General features: G+C 40.8%; 1 protein-coding gene across 1 annotated transcript in view; it reads right to left on the bottom strand.

Annotated features, from left to right (window-relative positions):
* PRDM5 (PR/SET domain 5) overlaps nt 1–20,779 on the bottom strand; it is a gene marked incomplete at both ends in the record, with an annotated part of 86,710 nt that extends 65,931 nt beyond the window's left edge. The window contains 3 exons of the mRNA XM_080627299.1: nt 3,652–3,774; nt 15,493–15,576; nt 20,687–20,779. Of these exons, the coding sequence (XP_080483425.1) occupies nt 3,652–3,774; nt 15,493–15,576; nt 20,687–20,779 (300 nt within the window). The remainder of the gene's footprint in view (nt 1–3,651; nt 3,775–15,492; nt 15,577–20,686) is intronic.
* Between the last annotated feature and the right edge of the window lie 2,825 nt (nt 20,780–23,604).

Raw genomic sequence — 23,604 nt, 5'->3', positions numbered from 1 at the left:
TATTTCCTTTATCATTATTACTATATAGTGATTTGTGTTATACCTTAGTTATTAAACTGTTCTTATCTCAACCCATGGGAGTTGCATTCTTTTGATTCTCCTCCCCGTCCCTACATAAGCAGAGGGAAGAAAGGTGTGGGGGGGGGGAAGTAGACTGCGTGGTTCTGATTTACGGCCTGGGCTTAAACCACGACAGCTAGTTAAGACACAAAGCCTCCACCCACCTCTAACTATTCTATTTTCTCCTCTTAGTAAATTAGCCCTTTTTATAAATATGCAGACATATTTTACTTGATTCAGTTAGTTTAAGATTAGGAATTTTTATGTTTGATACAAACCATTTTTCACAGCCACGTTAAACTGAGTAATGCTAATGAAACTAGAACAAGTTGGCTGATGTAATTCATAACTTCTTGCTCTTTGTAAAATGTAATTTTATCATCTTGGTGGCAAGCAGACAAATCTCAATTCAAATTAAAAGGTATCGTTAGTGGAAACATTCCACCAATGTTTTGCCCACTTTTTTTTTTCATAAAACAAAGTGCCATTGCACCAAGAGGCCTTAAATCTGCTTATCATTAATGGAAAAGATTGTGGAATTAAAATAGTGAAGGATTTGTGGGTTGGGTTTGGGTTTTTTTTCCTTCTAAAGGAATAAGCTTTGGGATTTGCATTACCATCTACTGAATGAGATCAAACCTTGCAAAGAAATACACCCATACTCAGCTTTTTTAAACACAAGTAGTACCTATTCTTGTTATATGCAATTAAATACTTACAAGCATATACATATCTCTACAGCTTCAAGGTCAGTCGCATGGAATACACAAGTTACTTTGGCAGCTGATTATTGACAATACTAAAAAACACTCTATGAAATAAATTTGTTTGTTCTCCTAAGTTTGCCTTCCCCATCCTTTTCATAATTTTGTACATGCTGATTGTGTTTATTCTATTTTTCTCTGTAATTTTTCTAAATATTTTTCTGTGGAAGCTTTCACAGGACTAATATTCTTGCCGCTCTTTTTCCTTTTTCAACTATCCTTTAACTCCAGTATGATCATAGAATCATAGAATCATAGAATAGAATCACAGAATACTTTAGGGTTGGAAAGCACCTTAAGATCATCTAGTTCCAACCCCCCTGCCATGGGCAGGGATACCCCACACTAAACCATGTCACCCAAGGCCTCATCCAACCTGGCCTTGAACACCGCCAAGGATGGAGCATTCACAACCTCCCTGGGCAACCCATTCCAGTGCCTCACCAACCTCTCAGTAAAGAATTTCTTCCTTAGATCCAATCTAAACTTCCCCTGTTTAAGTTTGAACCCGTTACCCCTTGTCCTGTCACTACAGTCCCTGATGAATAGTCCCTCCCCAGCATCGTTATAGATCCTCCTCAGATGCTGGAAGACTGCTATGAGGTCTCCACGCAGCCTTCTCTTCTCCAGGCTGAACAGCCCCAACTTTCTCAGCCTGTCTCCATACGGGAGGTGCTCCAATCCCCTGATCATCCTCGTGGCCCTCCTCTGGACTTGTTCCAACACTTCCATGTCCTTTTTATGTTGAGGACACCAGAACTGCACACAATACTCCAAGTGAGGTCTCATGAGAGCAGAGTAGAGGGGCAGGATCACCTCCTTCAACCTGCTGGTCACGCTCCTTTTGATGCAGCCCAGGATACGGTTGGCTTTCTGGGCTGCGAGCACACGCTGCCGGCTCATGTTCATTTTTTCATTGAACAACACCCCAAAGTCCTTTTCCGCAGGGCTGCTCTGAATCTCTTCTCTGCCCAACTTGTAGCTGTGCTGGGATTACTCCAACCCAGGTGTAGGACCTTGCACTTGGCATGGTTAAACTTCATAAGGTTCTCATCAGCCCACCTCACAAGTGTGTCGAGGTCCCCCTGGATGGCATCCCTTCCCTCCGGCGTATCAACTGAACCACACAGCTTGGTGTCATCGGCAAACTTGCTGAGGGCGCACTCAATCCCACTGCCCATGTCACCGACAAAGATGTTGAACAAGACCGGTCCCAACACTGATCCCTGAGGGACACCACTCGTTACTGGTTTCCAGCCGGACGTCGAGCCATTGACCACAACTCTTTGCATGCGGCCATCCAGCCAGTTCTTTATCCACCGAGTGGTCCACCCATCAAATTGATGTCTTAAAAGGCATGCAAAAAGCACTAAGCACACTCCAAGCAATGTACAATGTTACGTGATACAGCATAACAGTCTCTTTCCATTTCTTTACTTAAATAATTGTTTCCATTACCAAAAAAAACACTGGTTTGCACTGGATATTCCATTATGGCTTCTATTGAGAATGTCAGGTCATTTTACTGACTGCTTTATTTAAAATATAATAATGAACATTAATTGTTCACACTGTTTAAAAATTTAGGCAACATCTTGTGAACCTTACTTTGCATTTGCTAACATTGACTGTAATTTGCTATCACACTGCCTGTGTGCTAATGCCATGCTAACCACTGGGTAATGCCTGGGACTTCTCATGTCTGAGGACCTCTCATTATCTGGTACTATAAGCAGGACAACAAATCTTTTGATAGACCATGGTATATCTGAGTGACCAAAACAGAATGAAAACATACAGAAATAATTGCATAAGCAGTGGTCGTACTTCAGTTATTAACCATTGATTTGTCACAGACATCAGGAAAAGCATAATAAAGCAGTCAGCATAATAGAAAGCATAATAAAGCTGATGAGTTTTTGCTGAATGAATGGTGAACACTTTTCCTTTTCTGTTACTCAAAATTCAACTGTAGCCTAGATGTTAAGACCTAAAGAGGTCCGACCCAAAGTCAACCTAGAGTACAGGCTCAGAGGAAAAGCAGATGACAAAGCTGTCCAACAGTGACCTAAAACAGGAACAGCAACAAGGTCCAAGAAAACAGTGTAGGCAGCAAAACTGCAGTCATGCTCAGCCATCAGTGACGGAATGTCACAGACTGACATTCAGTAATACTAGAGCTTTGGAAAGTAGGAGGCACAAATCAAGCAACAGCTGGCAGATAAGCACATAGGTTTCCCAACGCTAACAGTAGCATTCAACTGTGATAATGGAAGAAAAGCCAGGCAGAAGAGGCATAGTAGGAAATACAACAGTGGAATGGAAATCACAGGAAAGCTCACAGCCAGGACAGGAACAGAAGCTGATACTAGGTCTGCAGGGTAATTGGCAGCACCCACCTCACTGGGCAGTGCTTGCTTAAGATCCAAATAAGCAAACCAGTCACTCTGGTGAGCAGCAGGTTTAAGGAGTTGGACAGGTCATCAACACAGAAACTGAAATTACCAGTGTTAAGTCCCACTGAGTACAAATAGAGAGGAAGAGGCAGGGCAAAGAACAGCAGGAATGCAACTTTTACAGAAGTACATGCTAGGGCTTCATTAGCACTTTTTCTAAGGACCTCTTTGGTGCTTTAATCTATCAGTCTTACTTATGGTATTATATTTAAGCACAAGAGTCCACTTCTGAAAAGTAAGGTAGGAAAAGGAAAGCAGTTTGCTACTTCTCTTAAATCTTGCAATTTTACTGCAGGAGATAAAGACCAAAGAGGAGATCAAATTAGTAAATCAATTACACAAAGCAAACAGTAGGAATTCACCAAACCTACCTGGATGGCTGCCAGGTTCTTCTGTTCCTGTGATGGAGCCTCATGGACAAACCGCAGCCAATTAGAATGGCGTGGATTGCTTGCATCCAGAATATAAAGGACCTCACCTTTACTCCCACAAACCTGAAACATAAAAACAAACAAAATTAAAATCAAGCAAAATTTAAATTGTTTAACCAAACACACATAAACGTCCAAAATGCTACAGGCATGCTTGTTTTCAGTAAGTGAATCTTGCATTCAACAGGTACTCAACAGCTGTGGTGCACAGTCACGTTCTCCTCTAAGCATGTTTCCTCACCTCAGAATCAGGGGGACAACTCAAATCTGGCAACTCATGTCAGCTTCCTTTGTTGAGCTCCACTCTCTTTTACTGGGCCATTCTTTTAGTGAACAAGTATTATAACTGACTTCTGGGTCTCCCTAATCTGATCATATGGTCACTGGTGCTCATGTTGTTTCCTCTCTCCTTGTTCCTTCAAATCCTCTTTTTCTCTATGATCTTGCCAGAAACAAATACAACTGGAGAGGTCCTTTCCATTCCATCCCTATGATCTCTTTTCCAGTTCTCCTTTCTGAGTTCTACTCCTTCATGTGTTCTGATGCCAGCATTTTAATCTTACAGTCTACTTAATTCTTCTTATACTTTCCTGTCTTTTATCATTCAGTCTGTCTTCACTTCCTCCAAATTACAGTTTTAAGTTCTCCTGTCTCCAGTTCCTCACAATTTAGTATTATTGTCCTACCTTCCTTCTCCCACACACTGTCCAAGAGTGGACCATTTTCTTCTGTAACTTACACATCCTGTAACTCACTCCTCACCTCACTTTGCAGCGTTTCTCTTTTGCTGACACTACAGACAAGGCTATCAGTAACTTTCTTTTGGACAAAAGAGATAGGACATTCTCTAATCCTGCATTGTTCCAACTGCCATTTTAGTTCCAATATCAAGGAGTTAAGGCTTTTTTTCATGAGCTTCTGTATTCCTGCAATCACCCACATCTATTCAATAATAGTTCTTCACCCTTCACTTTTTTCATACTTGATATTCTTCTACAGTCACTTGTCCTTTGCTCATTATGTTCTAACAGATCCTATTAATCCTCTGCAGCAATTCCTAAATCCACCTATTTCTGTCTACATTCATATTTCTAGAAGCATCTCAACTTAACTGACACTCATTGCAAACAGAGTATGTCCATATGTGAATTCAACTTCTCCACTATCTTTGCTGCTTCCCTCTTCTATAATCTTATCAGTCACTCAACAAACTCCCAACATGAATTATCAGTTCTGTTTCCATTCCTATCCCACTACTCCATCACTAAGTTTTCTTTTTGCTTCTTTATCACCAAATATAACTTTTCTTCTTCAAATTCCAAATCCAGCAGATATGCTTTCATTACTGTTAATTCTTACTGCCCCACACCAACCCTAAATATCCCAGAAACTTGTAAAACTGAAAGTTTACTATTGAAAATCATAGTCCTGATTTCTCTTTCAAGTGTTATGTGGGTTTGGGTTTCTTGCTTTGGGTTGGTTGTTTTGGTTTGGGGTTGGGCTTTTTTCCCTTTAGCAAGGACAAAATACATCTTCCCTTGGATGGAGAACAATCTCCAGATCAAAGACCAATATAACCACATTTATTCATCCCACAGATCCCGTTTTACAGTTCATTTGAACACCATTTATATATGCCTTTCTAAAATAAATTTAAATATGTAGCAGTGAATAGCAAGCAGCCTTAACTATGCCTGGCTGAAATTCTACCAGAACAGATTATTTCAGTAAACAAATTAGTATACTATGTAAGTAAAGGGATGTAAATTACACAGTAGAGGGAACAAACATGTTCAGGTTTTGTCCACAAAGCAAAGAAGCCACATTAAAAAAAAAGGAACTGCACACACAATTTTGGCCGTCACTACAGAGCCACAGAATTTCTATGGCAAAATTCCAGCTTACACTGAAAAAAAATTAAAGTAATAGAAACTTAGCATTTACCAAGTCATTCTTTCTCCTCAAAACAAACAGACACACTGCTGGAAAAAAATACAGCTGCCACTGCCATACAAAAGATGGCTTATTTTATTTTAAATAATAGATCAGTTGAATCTCCACTGATATAGAAGATAAAAAGCCATGCAAAAAGGTCATACAGCCACACTATTATTCCATGTGATTTATTTATATAATGAACATATTTTCTTTTTCATCTGTCAACAAGAAGTATCCAGAGCAGGTATTCCCTAAGAGCTAGGGATTTCAGCTATATAAGATCAAAATGAGATTGTCTTCATGGTTTTGTATTTAAATTGCTCACATTCTTGCTGTATTTGTTTCTAATAGATGCAATATTGTATTTCTTCAGTACAAATGCTGGAAATTACCTAAACACTTAAGATATTATTAGAAATAAAAAACTGTATGCCACTATAATAATAGCTGGTTGTTCTGAGATTAAACAACAACAAAAAAATACTGTAATTCTGCAAACTACAGTAAAATAAAAGTCTTTAAAATTTATTACTGTTCTTCTAAAGGAAAACATCACATCTTAAGGACACACCATGGAAAAAGTGCCAACTTGGAAAGTTGTTTCACACAGATTAACCACAGTGAAAAGTGTCAAACCTACATACTTACATGCACCTGGAAACAGTATTATCTAACACTAACCACTAACACACTAACACCCTCACTGGGGTTTCCCAGACAGGGTGTGTAGTCTCCATCCTCGAAGATGTGGATACTCACAAGCTGTTCTGGGCAGCTGGCGTTAGGCAGCCCCGCTTGAGCAGGCGCATTGCACCAGGTGACCTCCAGAGGCCCCTTCCAACCGCAGCCATTCTGTCATTCTGTGACTGTCACCTTGGGAAGTAATGCCTGCTCAATATTGGAACCATTGGTTTTCATTAGGAAGATGGGCAGAATAAGTGCAATCCAATCATAAAAGCAAGCGTTAAATTTACACAAAAAATACATGCTAACAGTGTATGCACCCCTTGGAAAGCCACCTACAAAGCAGAAATGCTGCACTAAGTATACTGTAACAATCATCCAGTTCCAAATAGGTAATCCGCAGAGCAGAACCTCACTTTGAGCATTATGAAAATGATTAACAGATTAGTATATTGGGTAAATAAAGTCAAGCTAATGGCTTTGCAATTCAGCTACCAACGTATGGGTTTTAGAAGCCCACCAGGTAGGTCCTGTAAAGTTTCCATCAGATCTTGACTTGACTTGGAAAGAGAAGCAATCGAGATCCTATTACAAAACCATATGCTACACTACCTACCTTTTCATCCATTCTTCTTCATTTGCTTGATCCTTAAATTCTACAAGAAAAACTTATATTCACTTCAGTGATACATGATCATCTCAGTTGTGCTTTCTTAGTCTCTGCCAATCCATAAAGAGATATCAAACACAAAGACTTAACACATAAGGAAACTATTGCTAAAAGAATACAATAAATCCCTTAAAGTCGTCCTATATTTTCTATTGCTTTCTTCATCTCATAAAGAAATAATGCTGCATCAAATACACACATGTGAGGAAGAGAAGTCAAGAAAAACAGTCAAAACTCTCTACTTAACATAGACTAGACTGGTGATATTCACCAGTCCTTTCCTCACCGATTGCATGGATAGGCGAGTTTCTTAAAAGAGCAAGGTATCTTTGTGCACATACAGAACCAGAACTCAGCATGTACATTTCTGGAGCACAACAAAACAACTCCCCATATTGGATAAGGATTCTGGGATTTCTTTATCTCTGAGAACCCTCTTTTATAAATATTCCCACAAACCCTTACCAGTTACTCCATATGAGACCTGGAGAACTGAACAGGATTTATTCTGCAACAAAGCTTCCAGTCTGCTCCCAGGGGATTTTTTTCCAATCACTCAGCCTCTCCAGGAATCTTCGGGACAACCCACCTACCACAACTACTGCTGTTTGGAAACTGCTGGAAAACTGAGCATGCATTTCAAGGGGAGGAAAAGAAAAATGCTTTTGCATATGACAAACTAAAGCAGAAAATTCTTTAAGGAAATTTTTCTTAATGTTTCTGCAAGCAAAGTACTGCATTTCCCACACACACCTGAACTAAACCACATCTTTTATGGTTGTCAGTAAAGGGAAAAGATTTTTACAGCACTAAGGTTCCCTGGTAATTTTATGAAGGAGTATGAATTTCACAATCCTAGTGAACATATTTTAAAACTGTGATATTTGAACCTGTCACCTAATTTAACCTGACACCTACATGAATAATGCCATGTTTGAATGTTATTTTCCCCAGTTTCTATACAGTCAATATTACCTGAACTAAACAAAAACATTCAGTTAGCTTGAGGTGTGGTCCTTAAGATCTTCAAGCTACAGTGGCTAATCCAGAAAGGAATTTAAAAATTGTTTTAACAGGACCTGAACACAAGTACAAAAGTATTTGATGTTCTAAGGCCAACAAACTAAAAATGCCCTAAGTCATGAGAGCACTGCTCAATAATAAAGGATTCGGTCATCTTCATAAGTTAACAGAGACCTAGAGAGATTGTATGATATGCCTATGGTCAAAATGGAGGATCAGTGAAAGAGCTAGAAATAGACTTCAAAAGCCTAGCCACCAGCAGGTGATGTCATTCTGTAATGTTTTGTTTAAACACAGCAAGACCTTATCCCGATTTCCTCTGAATAAGGGGGTAAAACCAAAAAGTTGAGGCTGCCTGCTGTAGTTCAGTCGATTATCTTGGTCTAGGACCCATTTATTGCAGAGACCCTTTGACCACTGAGACCAAGAAATTTCTGTAGTTTCTGTAAGCGATGGAGGTAACTTGATGTTTCTACTAGTGACTGATGTGACCAGACATGCAGTCAACTTTGATTTCCCAGGCTAAGTAATTAGTAGCAATTAGTTCTATGCTTAAGTATAAGCAGACTTTGGCATGAGCCTAGAACACAATGATTCAAATTTACACCTGATAAGCCCTGGCAAGATATCTTTCAATTTTTCTACCATGCCCTCAATATTTGGTCATTCACCACAATCAAACGCCTAAAATGCGTGTACACATCCAAAGCACACACCAGTCACGAGAGCACCTCGACTGAAGTGCCTAAGAATTATCTTCTGCAGAATCAGCACAAAAGGTGGCATTTAACTGATTTAGTCAAATGTCTTCAGAGTAAGATGAAATACCTGACACTCACTGTTACCACACAGGGGTTTTTACTTCTAAGATCAGTCAGGACACCACTGAATTATGTTACATTAACAAGCACCACGTGACTATATAAATATTCAGAAAAAGAGACGTGTCCTTAGTCATTGCATAAGCTACCATATGAAACCCTAGAAAGGCCTAAATAATGTCTAAGCTGCTTGTAATGTCCACCAACAACATGCACTACTCCATCTGCTAGTCTTTTATATTGCAATGAAGTTATCTCCAGATCTTCAAAATACATCCAAAGTTGTCATGTATGCTACTTCAAAATGCTCACGAGTCCAATTGCAAATGCTCTGCCACAAACACCTGGCAAAAGAAGAGAAAAAACTTCACAGAAACAAGCAGATAGTTATCTTTGCTGAAGGCAATAAACACACTGCCTGCTTTCTGGAAACCATTTTCTAAACATTTACAAATCTAAAAATCTATATTCATTCAAACAATCACATAAAGAAAAGTACTGTTTACTGCAATTTTTTTTATTAGCTGAAAACATGATTTTTATTGTTAATGGCACAAAACAGCTAGCTGCAATGCTTCTGCATCCTCAGTTTCAGACTTCCATCACAGAGCTCACTGCAGAGTAGAAACTCACATTTTAGCACTGCTGTAGAAAGTATTAAAATAAACACTTGGAAAGGAAACCTGAGGCAGCTACTGTTGTTTTGCTTACTCATTAAGAAGTGTTGAGACAAAGCAGTGTGTGATGCTTTTCTTCAGACAAAACATACAGCAACAGCTTCTTATGCTAATGAAACTCCTTCTGGTGCATGAGGTTATCTGACCTTGTCAGAGACAGAACTGCACAGAAGGTTCATTCCTAGACTTCTGCTAACATTATGCAAAGCTTTCATAAGAAGGGTTGAACTTCATGTTCAGTGGAAGGATACCCAACTCTACTTAAACAAACTGTGTGTGATCTTCTATAACTAACTCAGATTAGAGTACTAGCACCTCAACCTATCAACACCTGCTTTCTAACTCCTTAAGTAAATCACACAATAACACCTTAAATAAATCACATAATTGAAGATGTGAGGCTAACAATCTCAAGTCACTTTCAGGAGTAGATTGTTTTCATCAAAAAAACCAGAAGATCATCAAGGTGCTTGGTTCCAAAAGTCACTAAAATTAATACAAAGTCATACACTTAACATTAACAAAAATTACTAAATCAAACTTTGAAGGAGTTCATTAATGAAACTTAGCTAAATAAACAAACTGGTAGGAATATTAATAACTACTTTTGACACCTATCTATCTATTAACAAAAATGGAAAACTAGGATGCAAACTTGCAAATGAGACAGGGAGGGCACCAATGTCTGACTTATGTGTGGCAAGTTATTTTAAATGCAACTTGTGTAAAATTGCATCCAGATGCATTTGTCTAAGAAATGAGAAAAAAAAAATTACTGAAAAGTAAACAAAGATTCCCACAAAAACATTACAAGCAAACAATTGTAAATGTGAATACTATCTGAGGAGTAGTAACTGGGAAGGTTGTCTTCATACAGAAAAGGTAAGAGATTACATTGCTAAGAACTAGATTTCTAGTATTACATTCATCTTGAGATCAAACGGAATTATTCAGATTAACATTTATTTTATCATGAAACTAAAGACACAATTTGACTTAACGCATCATATGACAATGCCTTCCTATGCAAGAACCACATTTTACAGGCAAGATATCAAAGAAAACAAAAAAAAAAACCCCAAAAAAAACCAAAAAAAAAACCCAAAAAAAGAGACAACACAACCAAAAAAAACCCAAAAAACCCCACACCACCATTACATTAAAGCATTTGACTTCTCATACCTCAATCTTAAATATTAAAGTACTGATCTAAAGTGAATTGTACCCAACAGCAGATTTCATTTTGCCTTCACTAGTTTCCAGGCAGGCTGATTTAACTGAAAACAACTGAACAACTGTCACTGCCAAAGCAATGAGAGTTAAGTAGTGGAAACATAAGTGCATTTTATTTTCTGATATAAATAAACATGAACATTAGCTTCCATAGAAAGACTTATTTAGAATCATAGAATAGTTAGGGTTGGAAAGGACTTTTAAGATCATCTAGTTCCAACCCCCCTGCCATGGGCAGGGACACCCCACACTAAACCATGTCACCCAAGGCTCTGTCCAATCTGGCCTTGAACACCGCCAAGGACGGAGCATTCACAACTTCCTTGGGCAACCCATTCCAGTGCTTCACCACCCTCTCAGTAAAGAATTTCTTCCTTAGATCCAATCTAAACTTCCCCTGTTTAAGTTTGAACCCGTTACCCCTTGTCCTGTCACTACAGTCCCTAACGAAGAGTCCCTCCCCAGCATCCTTACAGGCCCCCTTCAGATACTGTAAGGCTGCTATGAGGTCTCCATGAAGCCTTCTCTTCTCCAGGCTGAACAGCCCCAACTTTCTCAGCCTATCTTCATATGGGAGGTGCTCCAATCCCCTGATCATCCTCGTGGCCCTCCTCTGGACTTGTTCCAACACTTCCATGTCCTTTTTATGCTGAGAACACCAGAACTGCACACAATGCTCCAAGTGAGGTCTCATGAGAGCAGAGTAGAGGGGCAGGATCACCTCCTTCAACCTGCTGGTCACGCTCCTTTTGATGCAGCTCAGGATACAGTTGGCTTTCTGGGCTGCAAGCACACACTGGAACCGGCTCATGTTATGTTTCTCACTGAACAACACCCCCAAGTCCTTTTCCGCAGGGCTGCTCCGAATCTCTTCTCTGCCCAACCTGTAGCTGTGCCTGGGATTGCTCCAACCCAGGAGTAGGACCTTGCACTTGGCATGGTTAAACTTCATAAGGTTGGCATCAGCCCACCTCACAAGTGTGTCGAGGTCCCCCTGGATGGCATCCCTTCCCTCCGGCGTATCAACTGAACCACACAGCTTGGTGTCATCGGCAAACTTGCTGAGAGCGCACTCAATCCCACTGCCCATGTCACTGACAAAGATGTTGAACAAGACCGGTCCCAACACCGATCCCTGAGGGACACCACTCGTTACTGGTTTCAGTAACGCATTCATTTCCAGCATGTTCTTCCTGGTTTTAACATAACAATGAAGAAAACATAATCTTGGCAGATAGATAGAAACCAAACCTGAAATATGTAACATTCAGCATTATACAGCATATTATATGCCATCCAATCCTGATCAACATTTCTTCATGGTATATCAGAGTATTTGAAGAAGGACTAAGTCTTTCCAGCCTTCCCTCTTCTAACAGTTGCCAAAGTCATCACCAAAAGTACACACTTGCCACAATCCAATGCATGCCACTTTCTTGGCTAGCAACAATAAAGAACATAAACTGAACAGATACCTTCCCTTCGCAAAGAGACATCTGAACCTTCAGAGGCAAAAACTTCTGTGAACTTTAACACCTAAAGATTATTTTGGTTTTGCCTTCAAGCACTTGCTCTTCCAGCAAATATATTAAAGTTTCTATGCCAAGTATACTAATACATACCAACAAACCAGTATTTAATCAAGGTGCTAGTGGGATACTAAGAATAAGAACAAAACTCATCACTAGCAACTAGCTGTTTGCTTAAGTAGCGTTAACATGCATTTCAGGCTGAGAGATAATGACATAGGGGTTGAGGGATAATGAGAAGGTGGGGTTTTGACAAAAGAAATAAAGAAAGAAAAAGCACGAAGCCATTTGGACATTTTCTTGGCTTTTTATTACTACTCCTAACTTTATGTTTACCACAGGTTTGTGGGGGTTTTCCCCTTTCACATCACTCGTAAGTAAAACATTTCAGCATGTAGCTCTTTACAAAGATAACAGCAAGATCAAAGATACTTCCCTCCACCACCACCGGTCCTCTGGCATCTGTTAAACAAGCAAGCGTAAGCCTTTGATTTCTTCAAAACTCTGCAAGTTACAGCCAGGCTAATGGCATTCTGCTAGGTTTAATTCAAACAGAAACTCTAAAATCCTCAGAACTTCATTTAACAAAATCACTGGACACAATAAATTTGTTGGGTTCTATGTTTTTCTGAAGACCAAAAGAAAACATAATGTGTACAATTTTGTCTCAACAGGACATCTTAAAGATGCCAACACAAAATGCTGGTCTTGGAGAAAAAAAGAACATCTTGATCAAAAGAGACCACATCACAGACCATTACTCTACACAACTAGAAATGCATGTGGTAAACTTCCTCACAGAAAACTATTCCACAAAATTGAAGCTCAGATCCCAGGCATCACATGCCAAGAAATGAAATGTTCCACTAATGTTCACTTTTACTTGACTTAGAAAAAGCCTCTACCACTTAGCTTTCCTCCTAAAGGTGTCCTCTCTGAAAATGCATTCTTTTGACTGCCATCAGACTGTGAGGCCAGGCTTTAGCATGCCTTCACCCAACAGCATTCAAATTAATTATTTTTCATATCTTCAGTATAGCTGACTACCCAAAAACTTGTCTAGTTGCTGTGACTGCCTCCCACAGCCTCTGCAATAACCATCTATTTGCAGTGTTCAGCTTTTTACCTTCCGCATTCCTGGTCTTGATTTTCAAGTTAAGACTATTCTCAGCATGATTTACATTGTACTATAAAGCTCACGCTCAGATCAACCTCAGTAAACATGAACAACTTCAGTTCAAACATTCAGGAAGTCATAAAATTTGGTATGCAGGAATCTTTTCAAGGCTCTCAAAACTAGGTTACAGTAAGATATTATGAAATTGTTTTCAAACAGCTCATAAAAAACTCATTTTCTGGTTTGCTGTTGATGGGGTCATATTAGTGTCACCAGTACATCCATGTATTTGCTTTTTATTTTCTGTCTTACATGAACAGGTAAATCTCATTTAATCATCAGCAATGAGGAATCTGGAAAATCATATGGCTTTCCAACAAACTTAAAGACCTTGTTGTTTCTATAATCCACCCACCATCCCTTCTGAAAACTTTGTTCTAGCTCAAGTATTTTATTGATTCCAAATAACCTGCAGAAACCATGAAAAGGCAAGTGAGCCAGGGCACATTAACATGTACAGCAAATATATCTAATAAAAGCACACCACATTGTTTGGTTTTCAACTGACAACAAAGGAGATGAAGCCAGCTGCTCTGAGTACATAACCAGAGAGGGGAACAAATTGTCCACACCTCCTCTCTGGGAAAGGATATTTTGGACACACCGTAAGATTTAAAAAAAAAAAAAAAAAGAAAAGAAAAAGGGAACGGGGGAAAACAAAAGCACAGGGATTCAAAGACCTAACATTCATCTAGGAATATTTTGCCACTCATTATATTTCTATTGAGTTTGGGTTTAATGTGACAGGCTTTCAGCATTCTCTCACTCATTGTTCCAGAGCATAGAATCTATTTACAGCTCTACTAAGACTGTATCAGTACTATGCTCTTTATAAGCCACTCAGCGATGTTAATGCTAGAAGGGATATTTTTTCCAAATAAACATTTGTTGTGTAATAAATGCATAAACAGTGCTTCAAGCCACGTGTCAAACGTAAGCATTTTTTGTACAGTGCTACACAACAGAAAAATAAGTCATCCTTACACTTCTAACCATAGAAAGGTTCAAAAACAGGAAGTTCAAAAACAGTCCCCTTCTTGGTGTAGACCAGGACTAAATATCATTCAATAGAAACTGCTGGGGGAGTATGGGAAGAAAAGGAATTCTGCTCAAAGAACTACAGCATAAAAGAAAGACAATAAAGACAGAAGCACTGAAGAGCAGATGCTTCTAACAAGTTGGAAAAGTTGTTATTACAAGTATTTTTCAGTTGGTGTAATTTCTTCAATCGCTCAACTGACAGATTTTTACGACGGGCAAACACAGCTATGATAGGAAATAGGCTGGGTTAGGGACCTAATTACAAGTTCTAGTTTATAAACTACTGTTGCTGCCTAACATGTATAAAATACTTTCAAAGAGTCCCGAAACTCACTATGCCTTCCTCTGCCCACAACACCAGGTTTTTGTTTTGCTCAAGATCTCACAACTACACATCGCATTACAAAGTCACTAACATTCGAGAACTTCCCTTACACAATTGCCAAAGCCTAGAAGAAGTGTTACAGCAGATGTTTTATATTACACTTGGAGTAAGCCATGAACTGAGACCTGTTAATCAGCATATATCAGTATTTCAGTAACTTACACTCATCTTCCCATATTTAAACTATTTTAATCTTTTTTCAACATTTTTCAATAATTTTCACAATGTTGTTATATTTTTATGGTTTGCTTGGCTTGATATTTTTCACACTTCATTGATAGGCTTTGAGCAACCTGGTCTAGTGGAAGGTGTCCCTGTCCATAGCAGGAAGCTGGAACAAGATAATCTTTAAGGTTTATCTTGCAATCCAAATCATCCTCTGTTTCTATGATTAGAAACTATCATTTGTTGTTTCTTTATAGTTTTAAGTAAGTCAATCCCCCTCCACCCAAAAAGTGCTTTTTAAAAGCATCAGTAAGTACAAAATCTCATTACAGTATCTTTAAGCTAGGGAAAAAAAAAAGAAAAAGGACTTTTTATGGTAAATCTTAATTCTGAAAACACTTCTGGCTAGGTGTGCTAATGTCATTTTAGACTACTCACTTCCCACATGAGCCTGCAGTCTGTGCTCTCATCCAGTTCCCCAGGCATCCGCTTCTCCCCTGCAAAAGGGCCAAATTTTTCACCCTAAAGGAACAATTATAAAAGAAAAAGAATTAGTGGGGAAAAAAATTGAATAAAGACAACTGAATTACCAAACTCCAGCAGAGGAATCACTTTCAGCTTCAAATGGCAAACGACAGTTTTCCTTTGTCATCCAACTACATGCCACAAGGGTGCACACCCTTCAGGGTTCAACTTCAAGCTCATTCCCATTCTTTTCATAGCTTGGAGAATCTCTTAAAACCATACCTTTTATCTACATGCTTATTTCCCCTTTGGGAAACAGCAGTTTCTTAATTTTAAACAAGGCTGAAATTTACGGGTGAAATTTCTGACATTTCTCACAAAATTTTCAAGAAATACCTTACAATAGACAGCCAACTAAAGCACGAAATATTTGGCAAGCACAAAGTTTACATTAGATTTGCAAGATTATTTGCAATATTACTTTTTCAAGTGCCACAAATCAAAACACTGAATAACTGAGAGTTTGATCATACAGAGATTCATTTAAAAACAAAAGGAGTATGCACATGTCTATGAATTAATTCAAGCTTTCATAAATAAAATTGTCATACCACCTGCTAGTCATAACACATGCTGTGGAAGCATCCATTGATATGTTCTTCCTTCACAGACATCACATTACCAGAAGGGTAAATTATTTAAATAGGAATTTCTTCTAATACAGGCCTAGCTCCTCCCCATTCCCCCAACCTTGTCTTTATTCCTGTGAACTGGAATGCTCAATGTTCCTTTAAGCAGTACTCAAGTCTAAAAGCTCTATATACTTTTAAGCATTACAGATTATAAATGTATAATGAAAATCAACTTTGGTGTTTCTTTAAAAATAATGCTATTATGGCTAATAAAAGTACTGATCTTGTCCACTTGTCCCTTCCCCCAAGCACGATCCCAGTAACAGCCTGCTACATGTTTTGTCTCTTGCTTAGTTTTTACAGACTGCTTACAAGTAGAGTGGAAAGGAAGAAGAATGCATCATTCCTCTGAGAAAACAACCAAGCAAAAAAACCTAGAAAAAACCCACCAAAAAACCAACCTTGTATTTCAAATTGAACCTGAAAGCCAATAAACAAAGGAAAAGCAAATAGGCATTGCAGGACAAACAGAATTGAGGGCCAATATTTATAAATGTGCACAAAGAAGGTTTCATTAGAAAGAACAAAGCAGAAGGTAAAAAGACAACAACCAGAGCCCTTCTGGAGACACAGAAAAGGGCAGTGACAGCAAAAACTGGCACTATGGGTCTTCACGTCCTTCACCTCTCACTGATCTCCATATCGCCTTTGACTGCTTTGCTAATCAAATGAGGTCAGAGTTCTTCCCCTGCCAGTCATTTCCCAGTTCCATTTCTGCCTGCCTGGGATTTAATACTCAAACTGAAATTTTCTTCTTCATCATAGAATGGTTTGGGTTGGAAAGGACCTTAAGATCACCTAGTACCAACCCCTCTGCCACGGGCAGGGATGCCTTACACTCGATCATGTTGCCCAAGGCTCTGTCCAACCTGGCCTTGAACACTGCCAATGATAGGGCATTTACCACTTCTTTGGGCAATCTGTTCCAGTGCTTCACCACTCTCACAGTAAAGAACTTCCCCTGTTTACATTTAAACCCATTACTCCTTGTCCTATCACTACAGTTCCTGATGAAGAGTCCCTCAATCTTATCAGTAATGAAGGTGAAAATAGGTCAATACACTTGCATGTGTACAGCCACAAACATTCTCAGCTGAAGCTGAGTGGCACCCCAGTAAACATACTAATATGTGCTATGCAAGTGTTACATGAAAGGCAATTTGCTTAAACTGCATTGTTTTCTCAGATTAAAGAGGAGAAAGAGTCAAGGTGATGGCACAGGAAAACTTCTCTGGAAACAGTAAGGTCCTATCTAGCTCGGTAAAGATAAGGTAGGCCCTTTCTGGAGCAGATGCCTCCTGCCAAGCTGAGCTGGCTTTCCCCATTCACTCAGAAAGTAAGAAGCTTGGTGCAACACGGAAAGCAGCTCACGACAACTGCTGAGGTCTAAAATGGCATAATTTTATCTGCAGAATCTTTCATTACTCATAGCAATTATCGAGATGGAAAGAATCCTATTGGACTATAATCTAGATTAGTTCTATAGAAAGAAAATAGAAACAGTAACATAAGTTTACTCTGGAAACTATTTAAAGACATAATAAATAAGGAACCTAAAAAAGCTAGTCTCCCACATTCACTTCAGTGGCAGAATAACACCTTTTAAGACAACCTGAAGAGATTAATTACTTCCTTAAGTATTTTGGAGGTTTCCACAACCCTCATCTCAGAAATACCTTCATACTTGAAATCCAAAGGATACTTAGGTACCTTGTAAAGCATCTGCAGTGTTAATTTTACCCATCACCGAAGCACGCATCACCTCTGGGATGAAGCACAGCAATAGCTTAATACTGCATACTAACTCAAAACAAGGAACACCATACAGCATTCCTATCTCAGCTCCTCCAGACACATAAACTTCTACTGTAGTATGTTTAAGACCTTCTAGAAGCTCAAAACAACAGGAAAAGCAAAACGCAAGATGTCCAGCTCTAAATGTAAAATAAATGTAACGTAAATACAAGGTGATTCAGAAGCTTTCTAGCTTCTCAAATTTGAAAAGAATTCAGAGACAGCAAAACTTCATGTCTTGGATCACGAAGATCCATGGGGATAAGTGTAATTATTCATTTAGCCTTTCAGAGGATTTTCTTCATATGTGTATGTATTAGTCCTAGTTAATAAACATGCAGTCATTTGTCGTATATTAATCAAAACTGCACTAAGACTTCAAATTCCTCCCTGATGAATAAAAGTGAGACATACAACACAGCCTAAAGTCAACCACATTAATTATTCAAGACATGAAGGCACATCATTCAAATGTTAAAAAAGCTATTTTCAACAGTTGCTTTCAAGAAAGGAGCAGTGATAAATCTTCTTCCAGTCTTAGCAAAACACTGAGAAATGTAGTAGCTCTCTGATGATTATACCAAGGTCCTTATAATACTGATGCTGTAATCAAAGGAGAGCTGCTGAAGAAAAAAAGTTACATGAGAATCACAGCTTGGGTAAAAGTAATGAAACAGAAAGTTTCCACATTTTATGATTACAGATGAAAACTTCAAAGCACAGTGTAATACCTAAAGGCACAAAAGCAGGTGGCAGACAACAGCCATTCAAAATGTATTATCACCAAAATTTTGCTAATAGCAGAACTTTCAGAGGCCTAATTCATGATTACTTAGCACTTGGAGAGTTGGCACTGCAATTTCTGATTATAAAATAATTTGAAATGTGTTTTACTTTCAGTCAAGTCATATTCAACACCTCCTCCCAATCCCAAAGCTTCAAAGAACTGATTTACCTGCAATTAGCTACTTTATCACAGCCATGAAGTGTAGTACTGCTGCCTCATTACCAGAGAAGAAAATATGTTGAGAGCACTTCAGATGTGATTTTTCTTTTTGTGGAAAAGAGTTACAGGCTGGATATATCCAATATGTCATCCATGTCACTTACACATCCACCCTTCCCTGAACAGCTGTGTTGGCACACAGTGCTTCAGTCTCCAATCATTTTAGGAATACCTGTTTCAACCACTGCCCACACAGCAACTCAAGAGCTGGTTCCTCAGCCTATCAAAAACCAAAGTCTGGCTGTCAGACACAGATTTCTGATCAGAGATTTGCATACCACAATCCTGTGTGCTACCACCAGGGGATTCATTGTCAAATAAAGGACAAGCCTGTAAAAGACACTCCTAATGCAAACAGATCTTCCTACAACTGCCTCTACCTTTACTTTCTGCATTCCACAAGCTATACGTGTCACATGGGCACCATTTCAGGTTTGCAGGATGTCCTGTATGATGTGTTCACACTGGTGGAGCTCTGATGGCGTATACTTTGCCAGTGTAACAGAGTTCAAAAGCAACATGGAGTAATTCAGGTAAGGAAATGGTCCAACTGACAACAGTGTAAAGGAAGGGGGCTCAGGCCCTGAACTGACATTCAGAACCATACAGAGATGATAATTTCCTTGAGCTTCAGTCTAGAGCTCTCTCTAATTCAGAGTCCAAGGATTAATAAGTGGTAGTAGCATAGAGACTTCCCTGCTATGTGAGTCCCAGTTTCCAAAGTAAAGATCAGAACACCTGCGGAAAAAAAAAAAAAAAAAAACCACCCAAATATGCCCAGTGATATAAATTTTTTCACTTCCACCCCCTATTAATACTGAGGGGCACCTTAAAAATGAGAGACCCCCTACTGATGCTCTGTTGATGAAACCACTGGAAAATTAGGCAGCCCTCCCAACCCACTCAGAGCCAAAACCAGGACTAAGATGAAAAGCAAAACACAGAAAATACATGTAAGTGTATACTAATGAGGGTTCGTAACTTTAGGTACGCCTTTATCTGCACTAACAAGCCACCTGGGCAGTTATAATTGGGATTTCAGGTCATCAAGAGACTTTTAGTTCAATTATGTGTCAAGGTACAATACCTGGTTAGGGTATGAGAGTAGTGCACCACAACTGAACGGTATTTTTCACAGGCCCGGCTTTATTACCTCGAAACAACGGACTCAAACACCGTTCCCGCAGAGCCCTCAGGTGAGGAAGGCGGCGGGAGCCTGCGGCCGAAGGGGGCCGAAGGGGTCCGCAGAGGGGCGCCGCGGACCGAAGACGAGCGGTGATTACGGAGCCAGCCCTACCCTCACTCCAGCTCCAGAAACACCAACGGAGTTTAAACAAAATGGGTGACACAGAAACGCACAGAGAAAACCTTCCGCCGACCGCACAGGGTAGGTCCCCGCGCCCCTCCCCCCTCGGGCGGCAGCTCCCCCAGACGCACCCTTTGGGGGGAATGAGGGGAGCGGGCGGTGCCTCCCCCGAGGGGAGAGCGCCCAGGACAACGGGAAGTGGAAGCAGCGCCCACAAAGTGGCTCTGAGGTAAAGTTAGATCGCGGCAGCCTGGCCGGCGGCGGCAAAGAGGGGAGGAGTTGCCCCACTCTGCTGTGATACGTGGCAGCCGCTCCCCGCCCGCTCGGGCCGGGCCAGGCCGCTACCCGGCTTGCCCGGCCATCACCCACCTTCTTAACTCTGCGGGCCGCGTAGAGCCCCATCCCGTCCTGCACTTTTGACGATTTCAGGGCAAACCTATCCGGCACGTACATGCCCAGCATTTTGCACCGACTCGGGCCGCTGCCTGCTACCGGGAAGAAGGATCACCGGGGACTTCCATCCCACCGGGAGAGCAAGCGAGACCGCCGGGCCGGGGGAGGGAGCAGGAAGAGGGGCTGGCTGTGGGGCTTCCCTGGCTCCTCAGGCCGAGGGGAGGAGCGAAGCCGCCCGCGAGGGGGAACAGGGCGGGGCGGCGGCAGGGGGCGCGCGCGCACGGCGGGGCAGAGACCGCGCGTGGACCCGTTGGATAGCGGCGCGTCAATGTCGCTACAAGAAGTACGAGGCCTTCGGGCTTCCAACGCTCCCACGGCTAAGGACTGGCCCCAGCGAGGGTCACGGCACCCGGGGCCTCCTCACGTGTGCTCACGTACAAGCAGTGTGCTCTGCAGAGGCATGAAGGCCTCCTCTTCACCCGCGGGCTGGTTTTCGTGTCCAGAGCAAATGGCTGTTCATCATACAGTCGTGGCCTTATGGTCCAGCACCGGCAGGCTCATCCCTCGGGTTGCTCAGTCGTGTAACTCAGAGGCAGCTGGGAGAGCAGAAAGGTGGGCAGGCAGCATGGGGTCTTGAGTCCAAGAGGTGGAGTTCATTGTGAAGGCCAGCAGAGGCAGATGATCTGCACCCTGTCACAAAAACCCAGAGGTTTTTGTGTATTTAAGAGCTGGGACCTCTCACATACATGCTTAAATAATAGCTGCTGGCACTTACAGATATGAGTGCTAGAGAGAAGGGGTATTCTCACCAGAAACAATACCCACACTTCAATCCGCAGTTACGTAGTAACACTTTCCACAAACACTGTATTGTCTCAAAACAGCACCCATTTATCCTCATCATTTTTGTATTGCAGGAATAGGCAAATCCAGATTTAGATTCACTTTTGAAACCACATAATCCTTCCTTTTTGGAGACATTTTTTGGTGGAAAAAGGAGGGAATGACAGAAATCTAGCACTTCTAAAGGAACCCCAACATTGTGTCTAATTGTGTTTATCTGTCTGAAGATTAACATATGTTTTCACTGTATACCTAGCATGGGCATTGTGTTCCAACTAATACTGCGCACTATCTAGTTTGAACAGGGAGAAAGAAGTTACATTTTAGCAGGTTGATAACAGCACACCACTACTCTTTTTCATAAAACTGCAATATCCAACATTGAACTTTTTCTAGAAGACTGAGAGAGCTAGAGTTGTTCAGCCTAGATAAGAGGCGGCTCCAGAAGACCTTAAAGCAGCTTCCAGTGCCTAAAAGGGTCCTACAAGAAATATGGAGAGGTGCTTTTGACAAGAGCATGTAGTGATAGGACAAGGGGGAACAGCTTTAAGCTGAGAGAGGGGAGATTTAGATCAGTCTCCTTTCATAGCATAATGGGTGTTATGACATTAAACTTATTTACAACTGTCTGGCCACTTGTACCAGCATTTTTGTTTATTTAAATTAATCAGCCATTGACCATAACCTCTTATAAATGGGTTTCATATGCTGTTGGTGTCAGCATTTGTCCTTTCTGGTTTATACAAAGGTCAGTGGGGGTAATAAAGTCAGCCTTGTTGAGCTGAGAACTGCTACTCAGGTAGACATGTATGTTACAGTTCTGTCGTGTTTTGTCCTAGCTGCAGTGGCAAAGAGGGTGAGGTCCAAATGAAGCAAATCAGACAGTACAGAGATGAAAGACATCATGGGTTGCTGAATGTACACTGATCATTAGCCAGTGGTAAGACCGGAGCCTGGTAAGTTTCAACATAACTCTTTTGTGTTTGGTACATACACAGCTTAGGTGTGTATAGCCTCTCTTAGTTCTCTGTCATGAACAGAACTGATTGCAGTACATACCTATGCCAGCATTGCCTTCAGCTGAGGACACAGCATACACAAGTGAAAAGAATGTTCTTGCTGGCATAGCTCTAAAGTGTCCAGTTGAACCAGTGCATACAATCTTCTGTTGCAATTGGTGCAGATACACCAGGGTTTGCTGGCATAGCAGCTTGTCGTGGCTGTAAATTAGAACCACGCAGTCTACTTCCCCCCCCCCCACTCCCCAGAGGGATGGGGAGGAGAATCGAAAGAATGTAACTCCCACGGGTTGAGATAAGAACAGTCCAGTAACTCAGGTATAACACAAATCACTACTGCTGCCACCAATAATAATAATGATAAGAGAAATAACAAGGGAAGAAAATATGATACCGCTCGACGGAAAAGAGCCCGACCGAAAAGAGGACGTGCCCTTCCGGGTAGCTCCCAGTTACATCCCCGGGCATGACGTGCTGTGGTATGGAATACCTCTTTGGCTAGTTTGGGTCAGGCGTCCTGTCCCTGCTTCCTCCCGGCCCCTCCTCCTCCCTGGCAGAGCATGAGACTCACAAAGTCCTTGGTCAGTCTAAACATCAGTGTTATCAGCTCTTCCCAGGCCAAAAGTCAAAAACACAGTGCTGCAACAGCTACTAAGAAGGAGAAAAACTGACTGCTACTGCTGAACCCAGGACACAGCTGAAAAATCTCTCCCCTCCTCAAAGAGCAAACATTGAGCTGTAACTCATTTGCAGTCTAGCACAGAGAAACTGAACATGCTCAGCACTGTTTGTTTTGCTCCATAGTTGCTTGTTTAGAGCTACATGGAATGGTAAGGAGAAATACGAGAGCATCCAGCAGCCTTCAGGTTTGAAGCCTAATGGTGTCGAACTATTTACATAACTTCCTTGGAGAGAGGAAGAGGTATTTTCAGAAGAAAGCTCTTATGTAATTATGGAAGCTGCTGTGCCCAAAATGAAAATCATGGTAGGAATCCACGTGTGGTGACAAACAAAGTAATTACAAGAGTTACT

This window comes from Psittacula echo (genome assembly GCF_963264785.1).
Source record: "Psittacula echo genome assembly, chromosome: 1".
Taxonomy (NCBI): domain Eukaryota; kingdom Metazoa; phylum Chordata; class Aves; order Psittaciformes; family Psittacidae; genus Psittacula; species Psittacula echo.
This window is presented reverse-complemented; position numbering and strand designations above follow the sequence as displayed.